Source organism: Oncorhynchus masou, chromosome 13, assembly GCF_036934945.1.
Source record: "Oncorhynchus masou masou isolate Uvic2021 chromosome 13, UVic_Omas_1.1, whole genome shotgun sequence".
In the NCBI taxonomy this organism is placed as follows: domain Eukaryota; kingdom Metazoa; phylum Chordata; class Actinopteri; order Salmoniformes; family Salmonidae; genus Oncorhynchus; species Oncorhynchus masou.
This window is the reverse complement of record NC_088224.1, coordinates 35,395,403-35,406,538: the sequence shown is the minus strand read 5'-3', so window position 1 is coordinate 35,406,538 and position 11,136 is coordinate 35,395,403. Positions and strand designations below refer to the sequence as shown.

At 43.7% G+C, this 11,136-nt stretch overlaps 1 protein-coding gene across 1 annotated transcript; it reads left to right on the top strand.

Annotated features, from left to right (window-relative positions):
• Positions 1–9,369: 9,369 nt before the first annotated feature.
• LOC135551415 (cocaine- and amphetamine-regulated transcript protein-like) lies at positions 9,370–11,136 on the top strand. The gene is made up of 3 exons (XM_064982630.1): positions 9,370–9,686; positions 10,531–10,620; positions 10,846–11,136. The coding sequence occupies exons 1-3, from the start codon at positions 9,540–9,542 to the stop codon at positions 10,951–10,953; spliced, it is 345 nt and encodes a 114-aa protein (XP_064838702.1). The 5' UTR covers positions 9,370–9,539; the 3' UTR covers positions 10,954–11,136.

Here is an 11,136-nt window from a genome sequence, read left to right as displayed (position 1 = left end):
GCCCAGTGCGGGCTATTCCACCTCGCCGCACTGGCAGAGCGACCGGGAGTATTCAACCAGGTAAGGTTGGGCAGGCTCGGTGCTCAAGAGCTCCAGTGCGCCTGCACGGTCCGGTCTACCCAGTACCACCTCCACGCACCAGCCCTCCGGTGGCAGCTCCCCGCACCAGGCTTCCTGTGCGTGTCCTCAGCCCAGTACCACCAGTGCCAGCACCACACATCAGGCCTACAGTGCGCCTCGCCTCTCCAGCGCTGCCAGAGCCTTCCTCCTCTCCTGCGCTGCCGGAGTCTCCCGCCTGTTTAGCGCTGCCAGAGCCTTCCTCCTCTACAGCGCTGCTGGAGTCTCCTGCCTGTTCAGCGCAGCCAGAGCTGCCAGTCTGCAAGGAGCTGCCAGAGCTGCCAGTCTGCATGGAGCAGCCAGAGCTGCCAGTCTGCAAGAAGCCCCCAGAGCTGCCAGTCTGCAAGAAGCCGCCAGAGCTGCCAGTCTGCAAGAAGCCGCCAGAGCTGCCAGTCTGCATGGAGCAGCCAGAGCCGTCAGTCAGCATGGAGCAGCCAGAGCCGTCAGTCAGCATGGAGCAGCCAGAGCCGCCAGTCAGCATGGAGCAGCCAGAGCCGCCAGTCAGCATGGAGCAGCCAGAGCCGCCAGTCAGCATGGAGCAGCCAGAGCCGTCAGTCTGCCAGGATCCGCCAGTCAGCCAGACACTTCCAGATCCGCCAGTCAGCCAGGATCTTCCAGATCCGCCAGTCAGCCAGACTCTTCCAGATCCGCCAGTCAGCCAGGATCTGCCAGAACCGCCAGTTAGCCAGACTCTTCCAGATCTGCCAGTCAGCCAGGATCCGCCAGTCAGCCAGACTCTTCCAGATCCGCCAGTCAGCCAGACTCTTCCAGATCCGCCAGTCAGCCAGACTCTTCCAGATCCGCCAGTCAGCCAGGATCTGCCAGAACCGCCAGTCAGCCAGACTCTTCCAGATCCGCCAGTCAGCCAGACTCTTCCAGATCCACCAGGATCTGCCAGAACCGCCAGTCAGCCAGACTCTTCCAGATCCGCCAGTCAGCCAGGATCTGCCAGAACCGCCAGCCAGCCAGGATCTGCCAGAGCCTTCCTCCTCCCCTGTGCTGCTGGAGTCTCCCGCCTGTCCGGCGCTGCCGGATTCTGAAGAGCCCCTCTGTCCCGAGCTGCCCCTCTGTCCCGAGCTGCCCCTCTGTCCCGAGCTGCCCCTCTGTCCCGAGCTGCCCCTCAGTCCAGTGGGGTTATATAGTAGGATCGCCGTAGTTAGGAGGCCAAGGAAGCGGACAAGGTGGCGGACAAAGACTATGGTGAAGTGGGGGCCACGTCCAGCACCAGAGCTGCCACCGCAGACAGATGCCCACCAATCTGAAACAAATGCTTCACAGAGTTCAAGTAACACATCTCAACATCAACTATTCAGAGGAGACTGCATGTATCAGGCCTTCATGGTTGAATTGCTGCAAAGAAACCAAGAAACACAAGCAATGGACACTAGACCGGTGGAAATCTGTCCTTTTGGTCTGGTGAGTCCAAATTCACGATTTTTGGTTCCAACCACTGTTTCTTTGTGAGACGCAGAGTAGGTGAATGGATGATCTCTACATGTGTGGTTACCAACGTGAAGCATGGAGGAGGAGGTGTGATGGTGCTTTGCTAGAGGCACTGTCAGGCATTTATTTAGAATTCAAGGCACACTCAACCAGCATGGCTACCACAGCATTCTGCAGCGTTACGCCATCTCATCTGGTTTGTGCTTAGTGGGACTATCTTTTGTTTTTCAACAGGACAATGACCCAAAACACACCTCCAGGCTGTGTAAGGGCTAGTTAACCAAGGAGAGTGAGTGTAGTGCTGTATCAGATGACCTGGCCTCCATAATCACCCGACCTCAACCCAATTGAGATGGTTTGGGATGAGTTGGATCGCAGATTGAAGGAAAAGCAGGCAACAAGTCCTCAGCATATGTGGGAACTCCTTCAAGACTGTTGGAAAAGCATTCCAGGTAAAGCTGGTTGAGAGAATGCCAAGAGTGTGCAAAGCTGTCATCAAGGCAAAGGGTGGCAACTTTGAAGAATATATTTAGATTTGTTTAACTCTTTTTTTGGTTACTACATGATTACATATGTGCTATTTCATAGTTTTAATGTATTCACTATTATTCTACAATGTAGAAAATAGTAAAAAAATAAAGAAAAACCCTCAAACGAGTAGGCGTGTCCAAACGTTTGACTGGTACTGTATGTCTAAAGAAGAGCACACACACACATCACCTTTGACCGGCTAAAAACAGTCAGTAGCCCGAGCAACTGTCTGCTAAAATGGACATGAAAAGTCACACCAGAGAGAATGCCTGACATTGGTCACTTAGAAAATGACCTAGATTCAGGCAGCAATTATAATCATTTCCCCAGCTTGGCTTTTTAATCTTCACTTTGCATGCTTCCTGTTGTCTGACCTGAACTTTCAAGCCAGGGGAACACACTGTGATACCGTGCCATAAAGAAATTCCTAATCTTGTGAATTTGTAGCAGTCTCACACTAACACGAGGTTTTGCCCATCTTATTTATTGTGGAATAAAGTTGTCCCATCTGAATTCTGTTATACACTAAAAGACGCCTCCAGGGCACACATTGACTATTCAGTATTCAGAAACACGCCATTTTTGGGGGGACTATTTCCAAGACAAACACCTAAATGTGGTTGTAGCGCTTGTTTTCAGGGCACGTTCACCATGACGTCTATGGAACTAGTCAGTCAACATGGTCTAATTAGTCAAACCTGAGAAGCTATTTAAATCATCTCTTTGCCTGATGGTAGGTTGTACATGTAAAAACAGCCACTACGGTGCATCAACTCACTGTCATAACGTCTATCTTTCTATATACTGTACTATAGTACATAGCTAGTTGCTGCCACTCCAGCTTCTACCCCCAAGCCATAAGACTGCTGAACAATTCATCAAATGGCCACCCAGACTACATACATTGACCCCCCCCCCTTGTTTTTACACTGCTGCTACTCACTGTTCATTGTGCATAATCCCTTCACCCCTACCTACATGTACAAATTACCTCGACTAACCTGTACCCCCACACATTGACTCGGTACCGGTACCCCCTGAATATATCCTCTTTATTGTTCTTTTGTTACTTTTTATTTGATTTTTTTACTTTAGTTTATTTACTCAATATTTTCTTTAACTTTCTTGAACTACATTGTTGGTTAAGGGCTCGTCGGAAAGCATTTCCTGTATTCGGCGCATGTGACAAATAAAGTTGGATTTGATCAGATAATTAAGAAACAAAACAAATGGGGAAATGGGCATTGAAACTGTCCCGCTGCTTCGGAAATCATGCGCCAGATACTTTCATTTGGGAGAGAACATAATATTCATGACGCCCGCACGGACTGGAGAAGCAGCGCCAGTGTCAATAGGTCAGAGAGAGAATAGCGGTGTCAGAGAGAGAATAGAGGTGTCAGAAGGCATTTAAAAACAAAACACACGGTAAGGTCAGCAGAGATGTACCTGGCCGGCTCGTTGATGTGGAGGAGAGATAAGACGGGTCAGCCGGAAGCGTTTATTAATCAGCTCTTTTCAGCTGGATTCCTCTGAACATCGTGACAAAGCATTGTGCAAATAACTCAATATAAGCTCTATTATATCATTCAGCTGGAGCTACACCATGTCCCCATTAAGAAGAAAACCAAGCAAGACCTCAGGGTTTACAGAGAAATGTATTGCAGTCATGCTTACCCAAACCTAATTGTTTGGGCAGTTGGACCCCAACTGAAGCGAAATGGCTTTCACAGTGTCCCCTCACATTGTCACATTCATCTTAAGTCTCTCATACAAATATGTGGTTGTCTTATCTGCGGTCTGCAATTCCACTTTTGACTCCAATGTAACAAGGGGCTCGTCTTGAAACCAGCAACCTCATTAATTTCCTATTTGAGAAACAATAGTGTAACATAATCTGTTGGTCCTTTTCATTGCCCTGAATGAATTGTCGTATTCCCTAGAACAATTGAGCACGTACTAAAAAAACGAAAACAAAATAGGTACAGAGCGGGCTGTTCTTTGGAGATAAATTAGTCTTTGTCTGTAGTAGAACATCTAGACGCCTTTGCTTACGGTAGACACCTATGGTAAAGATGCTAGCCCACAACAGATGTAGAACCTTCCCCCTTTATTTTCACACATGCTAATCATGTCATTATCTATCCACTTTCAGCAGAAAACCTCCCACACACACACACATTGGATACGGCAACATGACATGGCAGAGCATAAATTAACATTCGTATGCCATGGCATTCAAACTACAGTACAGGACTATGTTCCTCCATTTCCATGACATCTTTAGAATGCATCTCTACTCAAAAGAAAATCGTTTAAGTTACTATCATTAGCTACTGGCTGATAATGTGAAGAAATTCATTGTAGTTGTCCAACTGCCTTAAGTCAGGCTCCATCAACATTGAATACTCTCGGCTAAAACAGTACATGCGAGTGAACCAACAGAGACATGGAGATGTCCCTCTGATATACTTTTGTCTCTATTCACAGCTCCCAGACCAAGATCATTCCTGAGGCAAGTTCTGGCCAGACAAAACAATACCAAGCATTTACAATAACAGCACAAGGAGGACTGTCAACAAAATGTTTATACATAATCATCGATACTGCCCACTGTACACTTCCAAAATAACTACTGCCACTACAGTAAACAATGGAATGAGTATTTCCGAATGTTGTTTATAATGAATAATAAGTGCCTAGAATTGATCCCTGTGGCACACCTGAATGCAGGTGTAAAATGTCTGACTCATGGCCACCTGCTGATACAATGATTTTAGTCAATAAGCCCAGGCTTGTTAAAAGAGACCGTCTTTGAGTTGGGTAATAAATCCCAACCACTAAGCACATGTAAATATAGGCTTGTTTACAATAAAATACTATACGATTCAGAATGATATCATCCCATGCCCTTGAATTACACAACCTGAACTGTTCATGTAGATGTGTCTCGTCAGATTAAACAGCTCTTTAGGATTTTTCTTTGAAAACAAATACCATTTAATCCACATTTCACTAGCTTCTGTTAGAATGCAGTACTGTATTTATGGAGTTCGGAATTAAGGATACATATATTGAGACATGCTTGTGCCAGCTTTCAGCAGCTTTAAATCCCCACCGACTACATGTGAGTGTGGTGATGTGCAGACTAAATGGCTATGGCAACTCAGAAGTGAAGTGTAGTAAAACTCATAAGTCCTTGGTGGACAATTGCAGACTTGTTGGGTCAGTTAGTACTTCATAGAACCCAGTCCAGAGTGCAACTCCTTCCTATGTGAGAGGTCCTTGGGAGGCTTCGCACGGTGCCGGTGACGCACTGCCTTTACATATTTCAGAGTGTTTGTTCCTCTGTGAGTGTGTTTCACAAGGTTATTGCGATAATCAGGTGAGGGAATGAAAAATGACCTGACATCTTGTAGATGGGGGACATGGCAGACCCCACACCTCTGAATAATGCAGGGCTGTCTGTCAAGGGCTCAGACTCACACATATGTGCACACACAGACATGTAAGCAATCCAAATCGACCAATATATGTTGCCAAGTTTTAATTTACACTATGGTCTTGGTGAACAATCTACTTTCTGATCTTTGCCTAAATGATTCTCTCTTAGTGATCTTCGACTGCAAACATTTTCAGTAATATCTTCCAAAGACTTCAGCCAATTACTTCAAATACTTCAGCCAATTGCTGTGTGGCATGTTTTTTTTCTTCCAGTATTGCATTTCAACAGGACTGCATCACTGAAATTGAGTAGTTCATTTGTAAGATGGGTCACTCCAGAAAAACGAGGGAGAGTGAGTCATCTAGTCAGGACAATTGTAAGTCATTCAATAATCAATAAAATGCTGGGGGAGCGGATCCCTCTCTATTCCCTATACACGAGGATGCACTACAGGCTAAAGACCAACTGTTCATTCCTATAGTATTATAATGAACGGTTGTAAGGGTGGACCAAGAATTTACCCGGGAATCATTATTAGAAACTGGTTTGAACTGGCCAGCAAGGCCCTGGCCATTCCACATTCAGGGGAAGGAGAGATGGAGTTAGGAATTGTGATAGAGAGGTCAGAATGAACTCACAGACTGCCAACATGAGCCAGCATCCATGTGGAAAGCTTTCAACACCTTGCATGACGAATTGAGGCTGTTCTGAGGGCAACTCAATATTGGTGAGGTGTTCTTAATGTTTTGTACATTCAGTGTATATTGGGTGTTTGAAATGCAGAATTTTAGATTCGATTACACGTTGGTTATTTGACTTTGTTTCAATGTTGATAGCGAAATTGTATATTTGAATCTTCGTTCTTGTTTTAAAGTCATTCTGTCAGCCTCAGCGACAATTATTAGAATAATTCAATGGATGTTTTGTGCACAAATGTGATGACTGAAGTGTCTTATTATAGATTTTCAAATCTGACTTCTCTATGTAGTCATCTACGGAGATTGTCTTTCTGGGCCCGGCGTCAGTTAAGCTGCAGTACCGAAGCAAGACTGTAGGGGCAGTCAAAAACGTGCTCCAAGACTGGATCCCTGGCCCCTTGGTCCAAACTCTGGCTCAACCCTAGCCCAAATTATGAGTCTTTTGTTCAACTCTGGCTCAACCCTTACCCTCACCCCTCTTAAACTCCCCCACATCCAAATACCCAATATAATCCCAAATTACCACATCAAGAACCACTTTGATGAGGCCAAGCGGTTCACTTTGGAATGACTGAATCCTTTCATTACTTACAACTTTACTTGACCTGTCAATTAGTCAACAATGGATAGCAGCAGCCCAAAGGTGACCAAATGTGAAAGTCCACATCACTTGCACAACAACATGTGCCTTTCTACTCAGCAAGTGCTAATTGCATATCACCTGTAGCCACTTTCCCAATGGACGTCCATCATGGCTCAACACTGCAGTCCAGTTTCCACCTCCACTTGTCTGTGGCTGGGGAGTGTCAGGAAAGTAGGAACTTAATTACGCCTTGGTGATGGAGAGGGATCCTTGAGATAAACCTTCTGCAGTGAATTATAATGAGACGATAGTGATGACAGCTGTTGAACTACAGTGGCAAGAAAAAGTATGTGAACCCTTTGAAATTACCTGGATTTCTGCATAAATTGGTCATCAGATTTGATCTGATCTCCATCTGTCACAACAATAGACAAACATAGTGTGCTTAAACTAATAACACACAAATGATTGTATTTTTCTTGTCTATATGAACCAAGAAAGGATAATATGCTACTTTTGACAAAGACCTGGAGGCGAACAGTGAGGACAAGTCTGTAGATGTCTTTATAACTTCTAGGTCTAATATAGGATGTATCAAGACCCACGTGGTGCGCACCATAGAGGCCTGAGGCTCCATGCACTTTGAGGTCCATGAAGCGCAAGCTGCTTTCTGACTCATCAAAGTCCTGATGAGAAGAGAGGCCAGTGCATGCTTGGTCCCATTTAACGCTCCTCGGGAGTCCAATCCCAACGCGCCTTACTAAATTTGAGAAACGCACAACTTGCCCTCATTCTCTGAAACAAGCTGTGCACCTGACACCGGTGCTCTTCCTTCCAGATTTACATTGACGAAGGAAAAAAAAACAGTATTGACTGTAGGCAAGTTGTTTATGGACCAGAAATTGCTCAGATGTTACCTAGGCCTAGGATATATCTGCTGGATACCATAGATTGAGTCATTTGACATTTATGGTGGACCTATTCTCTAACCGTAGCCTTGATTGCCCTTACACACTAGCAGATACTTATTGGATTCAATCACACTAGAATAACATTAAAGAGAGGAAATTCCACAGAGGCAATAATTCAAGCCTCAAAGCCTAGAGTGATGTCACTGTCTAGCAAGGGAGGCATGCATGAAGTATCCCAGCAAATTACATATGTACCATTTGCTTAGGTACTTTCGGCACTGTAGGCAGAGTCATTCACACAACATTGAGAAACATCCATAAATCTCTCATGTGCATTTAGGCCTAGATATTGAAGAGCAATACGGCATTTGATTTAATCACACCAGTTAAGCCAATAGCAAAGGTGACTGTGGGAAAAGGGGGATACCTAGTCGATTGTACAACTGAATGCATTCAACTGAAATGTGTCTTCCACTTTTTACCCAACCCTTCTGAATTCGAGAGGAGCGGGGGGGGGGGGGGCTGCCATAATCAACGTCCACATCTTCGGCGCTGGGGAACTGTGGTGTAGTGTAGGTCATTTTTGACTGACAATGAGATGATCAGTAATCTCACATTAGGCTACTTTACATAATCTTGTCCTATTCGTGATGGTATCAGAAGGCACTTTATATCCAAGTGATCCATAAATTAATTAACGTAATTCATCAAAATGAAAGTAAATTGTGCTTGATATGCATTTGAACAAGGCATGTTGTAGTTTCCTTCCTTCGGACTGTTGCGTACTGAAGAAATGAGAACAACATCAATCATAAAGCATTATACAGAATGTTGACTTCTCTTATTTGATGTAGCACCATAGCAATATGGGGACATGACACCTTTCAACCTGGACTCGGGGATAGATGTAACAAAGTAAGTATAAATCTGTCTCCCTCCATTTAGTATGATATATTAAATTTCCGTATGATATGTTACGAATTGCAATTTGTACAATATGTAAAAAAAAAGTGCAATACGTATGATATGTTATGAATTCCAATTTGTTGTGGCTAACGTTAGCTAGGTGGCTAACATTAGCTAGGCTAGGGTTAGAGGTTAAGGTTAGGGGTTAAGGTTAGGAGTTAGGGGAAAGGGTTGGCTAACATGCTAAGTAGTTGCAAAGTAGCTAAAAAGTAGTAAGTAGCTAAAATGCTAAAGTTGTCTGTGATGGGATTTGAACACGCAACCTTTGGGTTGCTAGACATTTGCGTTATATGGCGTCCATCCTCCCCGACCAACCTCCCTCTTTTAGTTTTAGCATAAGTAACCTTCTGTCTTATGTAACTATAACAAAGTAACATATCATACTAATTTGAGTGTCACAGATTTACATGTACTATGTTACGTCTAATCTGAGGCCAGGCTGCAACTTTGGAGGCACAATATAAACATCATGGTAATATATGGATAGGCTCCCTAAAGTTTCACCCTGGTCGATGAATTCCTTGGTGTCGCGTGAATGTTTAATATCATTGACCGAGATATCCATCTCACCCAATCCATGCAACAAAAAAAAAGTCTGAGGAGACGACGGTGTGACGTTTGAGCGAAACCGGAGCAGCACGGGGTTGGTTCTGTATAAATAGCCATCAAAAGTTTCCAAGCAACAACAGAAGCAAGTGCAGTACCCACGAGAAGAAAGAGTGAGGACCTGAGCTGTGAAATAGAAAGGGAGAGAATAATACCAAAGACACGGATAGTTGCCAAGAGAAATTAGCTGAAATTCGACTTGTTTCGCATTCTCTCAGTTCAAGCGCAAGATTTTGAGAACCATGGACAGCATCAGGGTTCGAGCACTCTTCTACCTGGGCGTCTGTCTGTCTGTCTTCAGTGTTGTTTGCCAGGGGCAGATGTCAGATGACAACATACTCTCTTCACAAGAGGAACAATTTCCACTGGGATATGTCACCAGAGATTTGGTAAGTCACTTTACTAATTCACTTGGTTTTGTCCTTTTTGGGGATTTTAGGATAAAGCAGTTTGTTTCGATTCAAACCAATCCAGAACTTGTTCAAGTTTGATCTATTGATCTATTATTTACCATCAACTGATGTGTGACTATTCTTTGATAGAGATGGAGGATAGTCTACTTTTACCTTACTTATTCAAATTAGCTATGTAGGCTATATGTTATCTACATCAGTGGTTCTCAACTGGTTTTGCCTAGTTACCCACATTGAACCAGGTTGTCTCAATCGTGGCCCAATATTCGCATAACGAAAAAGCATCGGCAAAATACAACCTGGAAAACTTAAAAAATATATATATTATATTGATATTACCTCTTTCATTGTAAATAATAAAATTTGGCCCATATTCTTGATGAAGAATGTTAGGAAACTCGCTGGTTTGAGACCACAAAATCAACCAAAATAGTGCTGCTCTATATTGACAATACTGTGATTAAATAATTATTTTCAGAGAATACATTATTTAAAAAATGACGTTAATTATAATTTCTACACACTTGAATTCTAGTCGTTTAACTTCAGACTAGTATTTTTTCATAAAAATAAAACAGTTTTTTTACTCAGACACCAATGACCCATTCAAAACTTCACTCAACCCAAATGTGGGTCATGACCCACCAGTTGAGAATCGCAGATCTACATAATACATTTGTGTCCATTCTTTCCCAATGTAAAGTAGCCGATTCTATCGTCCCAACTTCAAGCTAATGTCGAAAAATCGATGACATGCAATATTTATTTAGTCTGATAATGAAGATGGTTCTAATAATCTTTATTGGGGACTTTTTTTCAGGCTAATGCACTCGAGAGGCTTCTGGAAGGGGTACAGCAAGACAACGGGATAGGTCTATCAGTGGAGAAAAAAGCAAGTCTCATTCCACGGGTAAGTAAATTAAGTCAAGAACCTTCGTACTTTCACATCTATCTCATATCTCTCATTTCCAAAACGCAACAGGTTGTACCAGAGCCATCTATTTGGAGAGCCAGCATAGCCTATGGTGCTGTGAGAAGTTGTCTGTTACATTGAAGATGCTTTGATTTGGGAACAGAAATGTGCAAGTAGGACCTAATGAATTTAGGGAATTTCTCTCTTCTCTCATATATACAGTGTGATGTTGGAGAGCGGTGCGCTATGAAGCACGGGCCGCGCATTGGAAGGCTTTGTGACTGTCTGCGAGGCACCGCGTGCAACACATTTTTCCTGCGTTGTTACTGACCCCAGTCACATACCTATACCCTCAGACGCACAACGTTTCCGAGACCCAGGCTTGTGATACTCCCATGCACGCATGCCATTACCAATGTAAATGTCAGTCTGCATGTATGACTGTCTTGAGTTCCTTTGTCTTCTCGAAGTATAAGTAAATGTATTTCTTTGTTTATTAAAAAGTCTTCTTAA